The following is an 18,496-nucleotide window of genomic DNA, read 5'->3' as shown; positions in this document are numbered from 1 at the left end:
TACAATATTTATGGCAAGACTAGGTATATAGGATAACTAACTATCTATATAGGATATATACCTGATAGGGCGTGGAGACAGCGGCGATTGCAGTGAAGCCAACTATATCGCTGAAATATACAGTGACTGATGCGAAAAACTCTGCTGGGACCTGGTGGGCATAAAATGTATTGGTTTTGGAAAAAATCTCAGTTATGCTTCTTAGTTAGTTATTAATTAATTTTCGTAAACAAGATTCTCATTTTTAAGATTCTGTCAATAAAGCTTATAAAATTAAATCTTTATCAACTTTCTATGTTGATTTTTTTGAAGTGAAACTTCTTTAGAATCGTTGTGATTTCAAACCTGATGCAACGGAAAAACGACAGGTAAGAGACACAAATACAAAAATGTGTAGAATGAAGCCGGCAAAGAATGAGACAGACATATACATAATATTTCATACATATTCATCTCATTCTTTTGTCGATTTACTGAAGTTTCACTTCTGTCGTGTGTGAACCGCACACACACCTTTTTTTCTCTTAGGGGGATTTCCATTAGGGCGTTGGTTATCATTCTATACATACAAATTAGAGTCGACAAAAAGTCGTAGTTGAAGTCGCAAAAATAACAGTCGTAAAAGAAATAGTCGCCTGGATAGGTGTATGCTCCACGACAAATAAACAAAACATTTCTCAGAAATAACTTAAAAAATATAATTTTTTCGTTGTCTGTCTGCTTGTTTCTTCATCACGCCTAAACCACTGAACCGATTTGGTTGAAATTGGGTAGTTTTATCCCGGAACTCCCACGAGAACGGGGACTAGTAGGAAATGTCCTTTTCATACAGGTACTACGCGGACGAAGTCGCAGGCAGGGATCTAGTAATCTCAATCATTCCTTCTTCAATACTCGGTTTTCCCGCGGGATCGTCCCCTGCTGTCGAAACTGCTCGGCACAAATAATTTATACAGATAATATCATAATTATGGTCGTAAGCTTATGTGACATTTTTAGAATGTACCGGAATTAATGATTAAAGCCCTTCTGTTTCTTTGTTTGTCGCCATGTTACCTGTTGTGTTTGTTTCAACTGTTTCGCCACACTGGCGGGCAACATCTGGTAGAGAAGAGAGTCGCTCAATTCCTTCTCGTACTCCAATTCTCTTGCTTTCTCTGACAGATTTCTTGCGTACACCTAAAAGTAATTTGGGATTTCGTGACTGCTTTAAAATTGGGGAAATTGATGCAATCATTAGATTGGTAAAAAAAAACTAAACGCAGTAATTTATGTATAGAATACTGATTAAAAAAACTAGCGTTCCGTACCGACTTTATATGGAACGTGGATGCAATTGAATGCGATCAAAATTGCTATGATACAAATATTTAAAACACCTATGTATTATCTCTGTAATAATATACAATAATATCACTATATTATAATGATTATGTTCTATATCACATTCTATTAACACGTCATTATTAGACGAGGTAGCTCGAATGGCATTATTTACATAAACGTTTTACCTAGTTAAACGGCGGTCAATGACACGAGCAGCTGTTGTATCGTTAGTACCACTACATAGTTTAAACAAAGTTGCTTTCTCTGTCCCTATGTCCCTATGTATGCTTAAATCTTTAAAACTACATAACGGATTTCGATGATTTTTTTTAGTAGATAGAGTGATTCAAGAGGAATGCGTATAATTGTAATAAAATCTTTCAAACTACTCCGAATTAACGAGTGCGAAGCCGCAGGCAAAAGTACTGTAAATTTATAGTATCCTATCCAATCAAACTATGTATCGTATTTATATATTATACTTATATAAAGTAAATAAATGATTTATTTTTTAGTTAATTTCCTCAATGTGAGAATGACACAAAGAGGGCGTTTTGTAATAATCATAAGCCCACACAATATCTTCCCACTGCTGGGACACAGACCTGCTATGACGGTTCAGGCCTTAATCGACCACTCTGACCAAGTGCGGCTTGGCAGATGTCACACGTCTTCGAACTTTTAATTCTTGGATGTTTTCCTTCACCATTTCGAGTAGTTGTTATGTTATTCAGTTGCGCAGATATATCGAAAAATCTATTTATTTCCTGCACGCACGACCGGTCTCGAAACCCAGGTGGTAGACAACCTGGTGTTCCCTAATGTCCTTCCTCTAATGTGTCCATACAAGGCCGATAAATCTCTTGCAGCTCAGCTAGTGTTGGTAGTGTATACGTGTGTTTTTACTGTCATACATGTACTTAACACTAATAATATACACTAATAAAAATAAAAAAGTGAATACCCCTTCAAATCAGGTTGCTGCTCTGCTCTGCTATTAAAAAAAACCTTGTTTAGATAATATGTATCACCTGTATGGTATTGACTGCATTCCTAACCAGTACTATGATTATGGGAGATATCACGCACACGAGGACCAAGATGGCGGCACACACAGCTTCGCTTTGGCGCGCATTTCGTAAACTCTCATTGACGCCATTTCTGAAATCAATAGTAGGTTCATATATGAACATCCCATAATGTTTAATAAATTGCATATTTACGGAATGTATATAAGCAATTATTTTATTTAAAGGTGCCATGCTTTAACTTTTGGGAAAGGTTACATTTCGCTAGTTCTTATAAATAAGATCATGGTATATATTCCTAATGTAAATTGGGTTTTTCTATATCTTAAAGAAACTGCACTGGTGTTTTTTTGTTACAATTGGTGTTTCATTAGATAGCAAAAGAAGCATTCAATTACTAAGAGACAAAAACGTGTTCAAACTTGCTTTTTAGGATTTGATACTTAATTTGAAATAATGCCCTTAAACGGTGCACTCTAGCGTATTATCTCTTCTTACCACAATACTGGGTCAACATACGTGACATCATACAATTTTATACGATTAAGTTACAACATTATATAAGGTTGCTATGGGTCGCGGGCTCATTCCGTATTCAGCTATCGCATCTTAGGATCCAAGTCCTTAAGCTTTAACTCCACAACTTCACTGGGTCACTGAATCATCTAATAACGAGATTTGGAGCTCCACTATAATATTCAGGATGAAGCAATGAATGTTCGACTGCCGAAATAGAACTAAATGCGCCGGCAAAACTTTCAAAAGCTTTCATGGTTTTGGTTTGGGGAGATCGCGTAAAATATGACAATGTTGTTATGGAGAAAAACTATCACTATCTGACGTATATCTGACTAGAAGTCATGGAGAATGTAGCCTAACTCCATGACTCAAACTCAAACATTTATTTATTCAACTAAATTTCATTTCATAAAGAAGTTATTTATCACAAATTCATATGTACAAATCCTATCACTTTCTGTTTTTGAGATTACAATAAGTATACACATATTTAGACACTGGCCAAAACTAAATATTATTTAAATATTATTTGGCTTGTATTATTACCGTATATACTCTCGCAGCTGCTTCTGCACCGCGCGTAGTTTGAACAGCAACGTGGCAGTCTGGTCGAAGTATTCTATGGCATCTGTGACGCTGCCTGCCCGCTGCTTGTTGTCAACTATTTGCTGGTTTCTGATGAGACAATATATGAGGATATATTTAAATAAGATTCACGGGGCAAATATACAGAACTTACGCTCATTACGAGAAAAATATTCATAAAAAATCTAATGCATTTTTTACCTATTAGATGAATTCTTAAAACTCTATGTGCACTACCCTAACTGGTCACCGGTCCACATTCACCACACACACACACATACACATATTTTAAGATCGTGTTTTCAAACGCACGATGTCCACATTAGCGAAAGATTATATTCCGGCTGTGCGAAGCTAGCGTTGTTAATATGAATTTTAAGAAAATGTCATAAAGACATATATGTCACTCTGTATGCCGTTAAGTATTTTTTCCTTTGTCAGCTTTTGTTAAACTATATAACTGATTCAATGGCATACTGAGCATAGTACGCAATCGGTGAGACAGTCTGTATATATATTTTTATGACATACCAACAAACAGTTCGTTACATTTCTTGAATTTAAGCACTGACAACCCAACCTAAACACGCTAGCTACAATTTATGTCTTTCTTTCATTGATAATTTTAATATTGTGAAGTTTTCTGTATTGAATAATGTACACGAAATTGGTACCTTAACAAGATTTAATTTTTAGTTTTATAGCATTGAAATGCTTTATAAATGAGACATTTTGAAAGAATAAAAAAAAAAATTGATCTCGAGTCGGGATTCTAACCCGCGTTTTTTGCCAAACCGTAGCTAGTTGTTACCTTACTAAACAAGATGTTAATAGATTACTTCTTTTTTGCTCTTCGGTCACATTATAGCAAATGTGATTCAGAAACAAGAGGTCGGAGTCGGGGAATGCTGTGAGTCAAGGAGTGTCAGGGAAATTACTCTATTCATTGTATCAAATTATTGTTAAAAAGTCTACAAATTGAATCACATGAACATTTTAGATTTATTATACATTTGAGATCATTTAGAACATTGTAGATCTGGATGAAATTTTGATTGTAAAATCAATCAAAGGTATGCGAGATATTATCATCATTATGGTATGATGTCAATATATAGTTTATATCATTTACCTGATCGATTATTTCTATTATCAAATATTTTGCGTAGTTTATTTGTAAAATAAAAAATAATAATTTTTTTTTATGAATTTTCGCATTGTTTTATATTGTTATTTTTTAGTATGGAAATACAAAAAATAACATCTCTTTGCTAACGAGGCAAGAACTTTGCACGAAGTCGTAATTATGAAATTATTGTTAATATTGCTCTTTTTTATCAATATCCACATCAAACCAAGTCGATTTCCGCCGTCTATGTGTATGTCTGTATACTTAGATCTTTAAATTATGCAACCGATTTTGGAATAGAAAAAGGTTAATGGAAGGTTTATGGGTATAATTACACCCAATAAACACCTCCGAATTTAACGCGTGCGCAGCTGCGGGCAACACCTCGTAACTTACTATGCACATATATATATATATATATATATATGGTAGCCAACTGGTTTCCCAGGCTGGTTATAAAGTCAGATGAGTTTAAGTTAATTGGTAACAAACGAACAAAAAGTCTATCCTCTTTATGACTATACGCTGTTTTTTAAAACTAAAATATTACTCAAATACATAATTTGAATATTTATCATCAAATCAGATGGAGTCAAAATAAAATTTGGTATATATCGCTCATAACATTAATGCGAAAGTGTGTTTGTCTTTTTTTCGCGTTGCAATGAAGCGATTTTATGACATGATATTTGTATTGGGGAATAGTTACCAGACTATTTATTATACTATACTACTATATATTATTTTCTTTTACTACACGGAAAGATATTATTAAGTTATTATAGAATCAGAATTATACTTGATACTAATCTCTAATGTGTATTTAAAAATAATATCACAAAATAAAATGGGTAAGAAAAAAATTACATCATTCATAATAAATCGAAATGGAATATCCAACACCGGCTATTTATTTATTAAATGTATAATGTGAAGGATAATTGTATTCTCACATTAATAATAATAAGACAGAAGTAACAGGTTTCTAAGCCTGTTGCAACAAGTAACAGTCGACTACCACACCACGTATTTCCCTATGGCCAATATTAACATGCAAACATAAGGTGCATATTTCAATTATAAGGATAAAAAGTTGCCTATATGTTATTACAGTTGTCGAGCTGTCTACGTACCAGATTTCATTGCAATCGGTTCAGCAGTATTTGCGTGAAAGAGCAACAAGCACACACACATCCTTACAAACTTTCGCATTTATAGTACCTATTACTAGTTGTTTCACCCGCGTAAGTTCGTATCCAGTAGGAATATCGGGATAAAAAGTTGCCTATATGTTATTCCAGTTGTCCAGCTGTCTACGTGCTAAATTTCATTGCAATCGGTTCAGTAGTTTTGCGTGAAAGAGTAACAAACACACACACATCCTTACAAACTTTCGCATTAATAATATTAGTAGGATAGTATCGTATGATAAGCGTAAAAACCTTTGGTCGTTTTGTGGTAATCCCAATAGACGAGTATCGATAAGTATGTATGTGAAGTTATTTACACGTATATTTAGTATTACGTGCATTTTTATGTAATAGTGGGTATTTGCAAATAAAATGCAGTAGTGGCTCAGTGGTGAGAACCTCGGACTTCAAAATCGATCAGTCGGGGTTCGAAACCGCGCAAGCGTGCAAGAAATAAATATATTTTTCAATTTATCTGAAAATATGGATAACATCACCACTGCTTAAAAACGGTGAAGGAAAATATCGTGAGGAAACCGGCATGTCCAAGAATCTAAAGTTCGACGGCATGTGACATTTGCCAACCCGCACTTGGCCAGCGTGGTGGATTATTTCCTAAACCCTCATAGGAGGCCTGTGGCCTAGCAGTGATGGCTGATGATGATGATGATGGGTAATTGAATTGGTGGTTCGCCTGATAGTAAGTGACCAATGTGCCCATGAATATGCAGAGGTAGGTTCAATGCAAATGCACGTTAAAAAAGGGATTGACCATGGGAATACAGTAATTAACTGGAAGGACTAGGAAAATAATGACCAAAATAATAAAATAATGAAAATACGTCATATAATGACCCAGTCTATAGGTTGTGCCGATTATACAATGAAATAGTCAATAAAAATGACGCTATTGACATATTTTCCAATAGACTTGACAGTTTTCGTCGCTTAGTCCTTGCTGCGTAGCACCTAAGCCGCACTTTTCTCTGATAATTTAGTTTCTGTATGTTTTTGTTGTAATCTTTTTTCTTTTTTTTTCTGTTTAGATAAAATTTTTTCGTTAAGTTAATCTTGCGCACTAGATAGTAATTTGTGTATCCATAGAATAGATTTATACATAGAGCAATATTTGATGTACAATATTACTGCTGCTCTTATATTAGTGTATAAGTTGTTTGGAAACCAATAAAATAAAATAAAATAAAGTAAAAGGGTAAAGACCTCTGGATGTTTCTTATTCCTTTCTCGGTATACAGCTGATTGAATAAACAAGATTTATCCGGAAATGTTTTAGGCCTTTAGGGTATCGCGTGAAGTCGTGAATTCCACATAGCATTCCATACATTTTCAGAACATGAAATCGCATAATGATTTGAGATGAAAATAGATTTTTAATCCATTTGAAGGTAAACACATAAATTCAGTTCACGTTTGCGAAACAAATTCAATTATGGGATTGTTTATATCAGGTCGATGACCGTGTTGGTCCTTGACATGTATTAATACATTTTTATAGGAAAAACATAACATTTTTATTTGGTAAGAGCATATTTTTTAACATGCTTTTATTAGTTCCATACGTCACTACGCTTGTATGTTTGTATGTACTCCTTTAGTCGCGATTTACACCAACATTGAACGTACAGACACACACACACACATTATCGAGGATCTATGACAATACAATCATTTCATTAGTTTATCTTATTAGCCTGATTAGGATCGACAGGATTTAATAATTTCAGTTGATATATTCTGTACTAGCGGTGCGCCCCGGCTTCGCCCTTGTTCCATACATAGCCTATAGCCTTCCTAAATATATGGACTATATATCACTGAAATAATTTTTCAAATCGGACCAGTCATTCCTGAGATTAGGGCGTTCAAACAAACAAACTCTTCAGCATTATAATATTAAGTATAGATAAGAGCAAGTGAGGCAATTTAGTTGATTCTATTATTACAGCGAGTTCCTTTAGATTTTTTCATCTCTTTTTTCTTTTTGTAATTTTAATTGAGTTATCGGCGTTCTTTGCATTGTAATGTTTGTTTTAATGTAAGTGAAGCTTTAACTTTCTGTTTGGTATTATTATCTCGCCTGAATAATAGAATTAATTTAGTCACTCGATGTATGTTTTTTATTTAATGCTTAATTATATCTTAAAAGTAATATAAATGCGTATAATCTCATAAATTTAAATTAAAGCCGTTGTGATTGACTTCGCTTCCTTTTTATTACCTCCAATCGTTTATCCCAACTAATATTATAAATGCAAATGTAACAACAGGCTTAACCGCGGGGCGCAGCTAGTTTATATATAATTTACATAATTTATATCACTGGGGAGTCCCAATATAATCGGATACGTTTCGTCACAGATTTTCCTCAGCGTCACAGTCCGTTATGAATGAAGGCCAGCTATTTAAAGATGTGTGACTCATTAATTACAATTATTCAATTATTGCCTAAGTATTACGAGTAAGGAATTTATTGCATAAAGATTCAAAAGCACGTGTTTGTGAGAATTATTGTATAATAATTGGCAATTTTAAATTTAAAAATCTTCGATTCTTATATTGATGAACTTGATAAATCAGCTCTAATGTTATTTGAGCAGCGGTGGCTCAGTGGTGAAGAACTTTGGTCTTAAAATCAATAAGTCAGGGTTCGAGACCAGCCGCGCGTGCAGGAAACTTATTATATGTATATTTAACTGCTTATGTAAATAACATCATTACTGTTAGTGAAGGAAAACATCGTGAGGAAACCGGCATGTCCGAGAATTAAAGGTTCGACGACTGCACTTGGCCAGCGTGGTGGATTATGGCCTGAACCCTCGTAGGAGGCCTGTGTCCCACCAGTGAGAACATATTATATGGGCTGATGATGATGATGTTTTTTGATAATAATCTTATAATGAAACTGCCGATAGCACGTTTCACATTTCGTTTGTCTTTTTTAAAACCCTAGCGAACTCAAAGCGAGTTCGTAAGCCTAATCTATTTTGTGATCTTTTTCAACTTTGTGTATGTTAGTGTGGGTGTATTTGTATCGAGGATGTGTATGTGTGTATAGATTTAAACAAAGTAACCGTAGATTATATATTTGTGGCATAATTTTCAACTATATGTATACAACCATCGGTATATTTTGATTATCAAGTAGCAGATTTGTTAAGTGAAAAAGAGACAGGCTGCGAGGTTAGGTGTTGCAATGGTACGGAAAAGACGCGAAGCCCCGTGATCATTTCATATTCTTTAAATATTTTAAAGTAAAACTTTTAATACATCATCTCAATTTTCTGGTCTGTGTATCTCATGTCGCGTGACGGTCAGGCGAGAAGTATGGATAAAATAAAAGGCGCTCGTCAGAGCAGCCGAGGCCAATATGTCGGCGTCTACAGTTCCATCAGCTGACCATCAGTTAAATATCTATAATGTGAAAAAGAAATTCACTTTTAGCGTGGTTTCATATAACAACACAATCCTTTTTTCATATTAGATACATTTATGCGTTTATGGAGGATAAAGTTTAGTACCTACAACTTTTATGATGTTTTTTACATTTATTTTGATCCAATAACCTAGGGAAAACCGAAGAAGCCACAAGTGATTACGTCATCGACTAAATTATTAATTGAAAATTGTATTTATGAATGAAACCGTAGTGACTCTGTAGTTATTTATTTATCCTTTAACGCTTTATATAGTTATAAAATAATGAATGAACGTCTGCGAACGATGCGAGATTTGTTGAATTTTGTATATTCAATTCTATATACCAAATACGGAAAATGCGTTGCCTGCGAAGCGTTGTAAAAATACTTCACAAATACGGCTTTAAGTATGTCAATACATACTTAATTTCAATAAATTAGTGTATTGTCACCGATCGAGTCTAAAAAAGTCGGTTGCATACAAATATACAAGCGTAGCAAGATACAGAAAAGAGAAACACATATATGTTATATGTTTCTTTTTTGTAATAAATATAAAATTTACATGTTCTTGCTTTTAAAATATAACGCAAATACTATCTATTATGAACATAAAAAAATGAAGAAATAATAGAAATCATGAAGAGAATCTCAAGGACTATGATCTATCTCAGGACAGTGATAGTAAAACATTATTTATTATGTTTGTGTGAAATACTGGTTGCGCGATAAAACTATATTATGTATTGAAAGTTTTGGCTGCGATGACCAATAGAAGATAGTAAATGAAGCAATTAAATGGGTGGATACCGAACAGATTTCTCAATTGTAATTAGCTCGCATGTTTGCTTAAATGAGTCCCTATTAATACTAAAAAAAATAATCAGGTACAGTTATCCTATCCTACTATCCTACTAATATTATAAATGCGAAAGTTTGTAAGGATATGTGTTTGTTGCTCTTTCACGCAAAAACTACTGAACCGATTCCAATGAAATTTGGTACGTAGAGAGCTTAACAACTGGAACAATATATAGGCAACATTTTATCCCGATATTCCTATGGGATACGGACTTACGCAGGTGAAACCGCGGGAGCTAGTAATATAATGAAATGCAAAGCGTGTTGCTCTAACATTATGGTTTTACTACGTCCTTAAGGAACATTTTTAACAGAAGCTCTTTAAAAGAAGTTAAATGAAGAGTTTTTATACAATTATTGTTAAAAAAGACTGAAGTGCCTTCAAATTGTCAGAACTTAAACAAATAAGTTAAGTGGGAACTCATGACAAGGAACAGCATTTGAATATAAAAAGCATCATCAAAATCGGTTGACCCAATAAAAAGTATAAGGCGAGGTGAGGCTCACTTTTTTACCTTATTAAATATATAATCATCATCATCAGCCCATATATGTTCCCACTGCTGGGACACAGGCCTCCTATGAGGGTTCAGGCCATAATCCACCACGCTGGCCAAGTGCGGGTTGGCAGATGTCACATGTCGTCGAACTTTTGATTCTTAGACATGCCGGTTTCCTCACGATGTTTTCCTTCACCGTTTTAAGCAGTGGTGATGTTATTCACATGTGCAGATAAATTGAAAAATCAATTTATTTCCTGCACGCTCCGCTCGAACTCTCTTAACGAGCCCCGACTTATCGATTTTGAAGTCCGAGGTTCTCACCACTGAGCCACCACTGCTTTTTTTATTAAATATATAATAAACACGAAAAAAGAAAAAGAAAATAAAGTGTGTAGACTTTGATTGAGAATCTCCTCCTTTTTCGGAGTCAGTTAAAAACAGAAGATGCGTTAAAATCTAGCGGGTGTATACGTACTTCCTTTCCAGAACCTGGTACTCTGGACTGTCTTCTTTTATATCCTTGTGCAGAGGGATCAATGCTGGCACCAGGTTCAAAGTGTTGTCCAAGAGGTCTCGGCCGAGGACCATGTGAGTGATGTACCTGAATTTGATGGGAAATTCATTGAAATATATTAAATGTTATTCTTTCATGGCAATAAACCATGAAAGAAGTCATTTACAGGTTTGTGCTTTCATTATCAGTTTTAAGAATTAAAAAATTATAACAAATAGTTACAACGGATTAGATCTTAAGTTATGATTGACCATAGCATTTCAACCATTTTAATTGGTCCTTCGGGCACTAATTCTCAAAAGCTTACCTGATTTTTTTGTTTATAAACATTCTATGTAACTTATGAAATACGAATGATTTATTTTTCCGTATTTATTATTTTCGATATGATGAAGGTTTACATTATCACATTGGAAATGATTCGTAACATTCATCACAATAGTAAAACAAATACTGGAAAATAAAAAACATAAAATATTAAAAAAGTTGTTTGTTAGTTATTGCATAGTTATTGCATATCACATATTTTATTAGGATGAAATAGTCATTAATGTACTTAATACTTAATACTTATGAAATATTAAATACTTATTTAATTATACCTTTCATGAGCTCTGGCCTGCAGGTATCCCCATGCGAAGTAATTTATACCAAGCACTGATGCTATGCCTTTACACTCTATACTCCGGAGAAGGTTCTTGAATCCTACTAGATATCTAAAAACAAAAGCGACGAGTGAAACATATTAGAGAAGTCATAACATTGTGATCTGTAAGTGATTTTAATTTTAAATAAACCGAACTTCTATCGAATGCCCATTTCATACCTTAACGGTTTCATGTCGAAATTAAAAAAATTTCAGATTTAATAAAAAATGTATATTTCATGATAATTAATAAAATTGTCTGAGTAGCTCTTATGACGAGTGTACTTTAGGAAATTATTTAATCCTGACGATTCTTATCACGATAATAAGATCCTTGATATGAAAGCTTGAATTAAATTCGTTTAAATTGGTAACAAATGGGGCAAGAAAACGATTACGTTCAAACCTGCAAATATACAATTGAATAATTACACACCCACTAATATATATCCACAAAGGACAAATAGGAATATTCCTGCTAGAAATTAATTATTCCCTCCCCCAAATAATGATATCCCTGTAAATAAGGACTCGTTAGTCGTTAAACTAAATCCTAGTAACTAACACTACAATTCCCTTGCTTTACTTTGACTCACGCAAATATTTTAAATTAAAGAGTATATGTCACCAATTCATCAGCTCAATACTTCACTCATAAAAAAATTTAATTAACCGACGCGTGACATTTCTTATTCACAATTTTTCGCACAATCCATTGCGCGTGATTCACCGTGTCATAATGAATCATGCTTTTGTTAGCGATCACAAAATCTAACAAATCTATACTTGAATCACTATTTATTAACAATTGGCTAAAGTGTCGTCAAATATCAGAACTACATCAAATTTTAATGGGACCATATATCAAGCATATATTGAAAAAGAAAAAGTTTTGTAACAGACCCAAAAAATCAGTCGAATTAACAAACTCCTCTTCTTTATTTCAGTTGAAATGTTTAATGACTAGACAAAAATCGGGATTTTGAGGCGGGATTCGAACCCGCGTCTTTGTACGATATGGTACTATTATTGGTGGTATTCGACGATAGTACCTACTCTTGGAATCCCGTTTCACAGTCATTTCTTTTTTCAAATAATTTTCGTATGTAAAGCTTTTAGTTGGATATCACTACATAGTATAAAATAAAGTCGCTTGTGCACGCACGCTCTGTCTGCTTATCCCTGTGTTAGGCCCTATCTATGTTTAAATCTTTAAAACTACACAACGGATTTTGTAATTTTTAATAAATAGAATGATGCAAGAGGATGGTTTATATGTATAATAACATCTATTAAACTACTCCGAATTTACCGCGTACGAAGCGGGCAAAAGCTATTTTAAATATAAATTAAAAACAAGTCAAGTAACTGAATAGCTAACAAACGATTGTACCGATTACAATAATACTTTCACGGTTCACCATTGGATATGTTCCTGATTCTTGAGTGCTTTAAAGTTTATATGTACCACGGGTAAAGCTGGAGCCGACTGATAGATTATTTATATAAATTCTAGTAAGAATTATTTTTATTTCTTAAATTTCAGACACCACCAGTTCCTGGCAACGGTAGCAAATACTACTGAGTAGTTTCACAAGATATAAATGCAAATAAATAATATTTATTATGAGTTATGCCCTAAAAATAATTAAGTGGTTATCATGCTATTGTAATATATGTTATTTAATTATGTAGATAAATTAATCATTACAAATGAAAATTTTATCAACACGTTATCAAATGAAAAAAAATGTCCTATTTTTTTTTTATAACTGTTTTATACAAATCACCTAATAAAAATGCGTTTATTACTTAAACAAAAATTTTGTTGAAGGCCGCCACTGGGGAAGCATCCAACATTTAAATATAAATTAAAATATAATATTTATGTATGCGGAAAGTTTTCGTATACTCGTAAATATACTAGTCTTAAAATAATGTTACTTATAATGTAATATGTAGTAATAATAATATGTTTCTTGTAAATGTAATATTTAATACAAATCATGTCAAAATATTGTGTGTGTGATTGAGGACTTTATTGATTATTATGGTATAACTAGCTAACACGGCAAACGCTGTACTGCCTTACTCTTATCATTTACGGTTTATTACCCGATATGCAAGCAAAATTTCATGAGAATTGATCCAGCCGTTTCGGAGGTGTATGGTAACTAACATTTTGTTACGAGAATTTTATATATATAGATAATGCATCCATAATCCTTATCCTTTATTTCATTCTATTATAAATGCGAATGTGTGTATGTTTGTCATTTATTCATACAAAAACTAAGCGATATTTATGTCTAGAGATAGTTACTAGCCTAAAGACTTTCTACCGTGGCGAAGCATCACATTTCCATAGGAATTTCCCTTGCCTACAAGCGGAGTCGCCGGCGGAAAGCTGTATATGCGAATAAATGTAATATTGTTTATTGTTTATATTCACAACAAATTGCGAGCCACAATTGACGTATAAGGCCCGTAAATGCTGAATAGTCATTAAGTGCGTAGTTTCCTATAAATGTTTATTTTCAGTTACATACATACATATACGGATATTCTCGGTTCAAAGGTCAGGTGTTATAGTAAAAATCCAGTGCGTAATGTTTCAATTCGTAATATTGATTAAATTTGTTTATTTCATCCTAAATTTATGGGATCATGTTACGAATCCAGCTCGACGTTTTTTTTTTTTTTTTTATGATACAGTCGGCAATGGAGCTGGTGGGACGCCTGATGGTAAGCGCTACCACCGCCCATGAACATTTGTAGAGGCATAAGCTCCTTTGCAGACCATACGCCTCTACAAATGTATTGCCGACTTTTCGGGAAGGGATTAAGAAAGGATTGGCGATAGGAATAAAGGAAAGGACTGGGAAGGGTAAGGAAAAGGATATGGGCCTCCGGCTCCCCCACTCACCGAACGAAACACAGCAGAATGCTATTTCACGCCGGTCTTCTGTGGGGGTGTGGTACTTCCCCGGTGCGAGCTGGCCCAATTCGTGCCGAAGCGTGCTCGACTACCACATACAACATTTTTTTTTATGTATGCGGTTTATCCACTTTTTAACCGACTTCGAATAAAAAGGAGGTTCTCGATTCGACTGTTTGTTGTGTTTGTTTTTTTCACGCAAAAACTACTGAACCGATTGCAATGAAATTTGGTACGTAGACAACTGGATAACTGGTATAACATATTTTTTATCCCGATATTCCTACGGGATACGGACTCACGCTTGTGAAACCGCGGGGCGCAGTTAGTTAGTTATATTATTATAATGTACTAGCTGTTCGCTCCGGCTTCGCCTTCGGTACATATATAGCCTATGTCACTCAGTGAAGTAGTAACTTTCTAATAGGGAAAGAATTGTTTAAATAGGTCCAGTAGTGTTTGAGTTTATCAATTCATTACAAACAAAGAAACCAAGATAAATACAAATACTTCACTCTTTATAATATTAGTGTAAGAGAAATTAATTAAAGGTTAGGGATGAAGTTATTAAACTTCAAAGGGATATAAGAATATTAATTTTGATTGGAAACAATTTTGTTCAAAGACATTATAAGACTTATCGAAGTCGGGCTTTTTGTTTACTGCGGTCCAAATTTAAGAATAAACACCCTACTCAATAAAGTAATCTTTGAATTTCCACTCCAACAATCACCTAGAATATCATTATATTTAGTGACTGTTTGTCGAGGTTTCACCCTCGTCAAAAAGTCTATATTTCAATAATAAGATATTTGTATGTTAGAGTGAAGATCCGAGCGGGTGGGCGATCACCACCACTCGTGAACATTTGAAGAGGTTGACGACATATATGATAAAACTATCTGCGCCCGGTTTCACCCGCGTAAGTCCGTATACCGTAGGAATATCGGGATAAAAAGTTGCCTATATGTTATTTCAGTTGTCCAGCTGTCTACGCACCAAATTTCATTGCAATCGGTTCAGTAGTTTTTGCGTGAAAGAGCAACAAACACACTCACATCCTTACGAACTCTCGCATTTATAATATTAGTAGGATAAGCCTCCTGCTCACCCGCTCACAACTAAACACAGTAGGATTCACATGCTACTACGACAAACCGATGTTCTGTGAGAGTGTGGTCCCTTTACGGTGCGAGCTAGTTAAATTGGCTGGCTTTACTAACTGCCACAAAAAAATAAGACAAAATTATTCCTTACATTTCCTGCTCGCTTGAGCTTAAGCAGGACATATGGGCTAACTATGGCATAGTAAGAACTAGGATAGGCATACAAGGTCGCGGACGAATTTTAACCAGCTCCCGTGGCCCCTTCACTTAAAGATTCAAGCATATATAGGGACATAGGGCCAGACAGCGAAAGCGACGTTTTTATACTGTGTAGTGTTATCGAATATGTTTTTGTTTTAGTTTATTTGATTTGAAAAACACCTTATTGCACCATAATTAGTAATCACTGCGCAAATGTTACCGCTATGCTACTGTTTGCGTTTATTTGATTAACGGTTTTTGATTTGTTTACTGTTGCTGACCCCTTGAGAGTATACCCTACTTAACGACCAGTGCACGGTTAAGCAACTTAAGGCCCGTGTAGCGTATTCATGGCTAAGTATTACATTTCATTGTAAACATTATATGATTTTTGTACATCCAATGACAATGAGTGTAATTTAATTTCTAGTTTTATAGTACTAATGCACTTGTAATATTAGAATATTTTTGAAGAATAGAAATAATTCAGTAGCTGAGGTGGTCAGGTTCACGGCGAAAGACGCAGGTCCGATTCCCGCCTCATGATCAAACTTTAAGGATTTTTTTTTTTAATTTAACAGTATGTGTCATTTATTAATTGTGATAAGGTATTTGACTACCTTAATTTTTTCACCCGAACCTTCCAAACGACCGGGTATTATCCTGTGATGGTACCCAAACATCGCGCCAAAGTAATACAGGAAATATCGTATTATCATTATTTGGATGTTCTAATGATTTCCTCGTAAAACTACTTCATTATGCACTTAATTGGTTTTTATACAAAATCAGTAGTTAGCTATTTTTGTACATGAAAAATGTAACAGTTTTGTAACCACAAGCTTTTATATGTATTTCTCTTGAGTTTGAATAGTTAATGAAATTCATTACCCAAAATATAAAATAGCAGTGGTGGCTCAGTGGTGAGAACCTCGGACTTCAAAATCGTTAAGTCGGGGTTCGAGACCGGACGAGCGTGCAGGAAATAAATAGATTTTTCAATTTATCTGCAGATGTGTATAACATCACCGCTGCTTAAAACGGTAAAGGATAACATCGTGAGGAAACCGGCACGTCCAAGAATCAAAAGTTCGACGACATGAGACATCTGCCAACCCGCACTTGGCCAGCGTGGTAGATTATGGCCTGAACCCTCAGTAAGAACATGTATGGGCTGATAGTGATGATTACCCAAAATAATATACCCAACATTGATTCATACATACACAAAAAACCCAAGTCGCACAATGTCATATAAATGAAACATTCCAAAGTTTCGCTGTGTTTTTAATAGTGTAAAGGTCATTTCACTCCGGCACGTTTCAGTTGAGTTGGGAGAACTTCGTTTGTCGGCAAGTATTACAATAAAACTGCGAAGTCTGATCTCATTAATTATAAATCAATATCCACACCATCGAGTATCGAGGTTAATTCCCATCTATGCGTCTGTGATTATCATAATAGAGTTTGAAGCGCAATCAACTCGGTTTGTATAAATAATTTCATATCATTAGTTTCATATTACCCATGATTGATTACAATTTATGTTATTAATTTGTTATGATACCTTCTGTATGCCTATCCTTTTTTTTAAGTGGGGCAATCTTGCATAGATACCCACGGCCTCCGGAGATAAAGCCGTGGGTTATGTCGGATTCCTACCGACCAAAACCCCACTGTTCCGTCGAGCCATTTAAAACTACGCATCGGATTTTGATGCGTTGTTTTTTATGGATGCAGTGAATCAAGAGTTTTATATAGTTATATAGAGGAAGGTTTATATGTATCTACTTTGAATTTAATGCATGCGTTCTTTAATGTAACGTGATACGCTCTGTAATAAGAAAAAGGTCAATAATCTTACTATAATTGTTAACAAAAGTATTAAGGAAGATAGATTATTTCACGTAATAGACGAATATACGGATTTACTGAAATTTGGAGAGACTTTTTTATGTATGTGATGTCTATACCACAACCATACATCAAACTAGCCCTAATCCGTTCCAGTCTCACCTGTGGTACATATATAGACTAAACCACTGAGGAAACAGTTATCTATCCAACAGTGAGAGTATTATTGAAGTCGATCCAGTGGATCCTGAGCTCGCATTCAAACAAACTGCATATTCATACAAACATATGGGATGAAGAGATGTTACAAATATTAACTATAAATAATATACGTTCCTATTTTGAAATCATTACGATAGTAAAAAAAAAATTATCGACGTTACCGTAAACGGATGTTCTCAAATCAAATTCCGGATACGGAATTCGGAAAAGGCGGGAGCCTTGAAGAGTTAATTCATACCTCCATATAGTACTGCTGTCAGTGTCCTTTATTTCTTTAGTGAGGTGAGTCAGTAAGGCAGCGTTCGCGTTGGTGTACCATTCCACGACCTCTGACATGGACGTACCCGGATTGATCTTGGCCCTGGAACAGATTGTGTTGAGTGTGTCAGCCTGTGAGATCTGCTGGGGATCCCGATATCCGCGTACGGTCAGCAACT

At 34.5% G+C, this 18,496-nt stretch overlaps 1 protein-coding gene across 1 annotated transcript in view; it reads right to left on the bottom strand.

The window, feature by feature from the left end:
* Positions 1 to 18,496, bottom strand: part of LOC119838624 (receptor-type guanylate cyclase gcy-1) — a 47,359-nt gene that overhangs the window by 5,581 nt on the left and 23,282 nt on the right. Inside the window, exons 5-12 of the mRNA XM_038364643.1 lie at positions 18,298 to 18,420; positions 14,971 to 14,979; positions 11,695 to 11,808; positions 11,054 to 11,179; positions 3,420 to 3,548; positions 2,358 to 2,487; positions 1,057 to 1,179; positions 62 to 151 (exon numbers count right to left, since the gene is read on the bottom strand). Of these exons, the coding sequence (XP_038220571.1) occupies positions 62 to 151; positions 1,057 to 1,179; positions 2,358 to 2,487; positions 3,420 to 3,548; positions 11,054 to 11,179; positions 11,695 to 11,808; positions 14,971 to 14,979; positions 18,298 to 18,420 (844 nt within the window). The remainder of the gene's footprint in view (positions 1 to 61; positions 152 to 1,056; positions 1,180 to 2,357; positions 2,488 to 3,419; positions 3,549 to 11,053; positions 11,180 to 11,694; positions 11,809 to 14,970; positions 14,980 to 18,297; positions 18,421 to 18,496) is intronic.

Source organism: Zerene cesonia, unplaced genomic scaffold (genome assembly GCF_012273895.1).
Source record: "Zerene cesonia ecotype Mississippi unplaced genomic scaffold, Zerene_cesonia_1.1 Zces_u004, whole genome shotgun sequence".
NCBI lineage: Eukaryota > Metazoa > Arthropoda > Insecta > Lepidoptera > Pieridae > Zerene > Zerene cesonia.
Note: the sequence above shows the minus strand (reverse complement) of the source record. Positions and strands in the feature narration are given on the sequence as shown.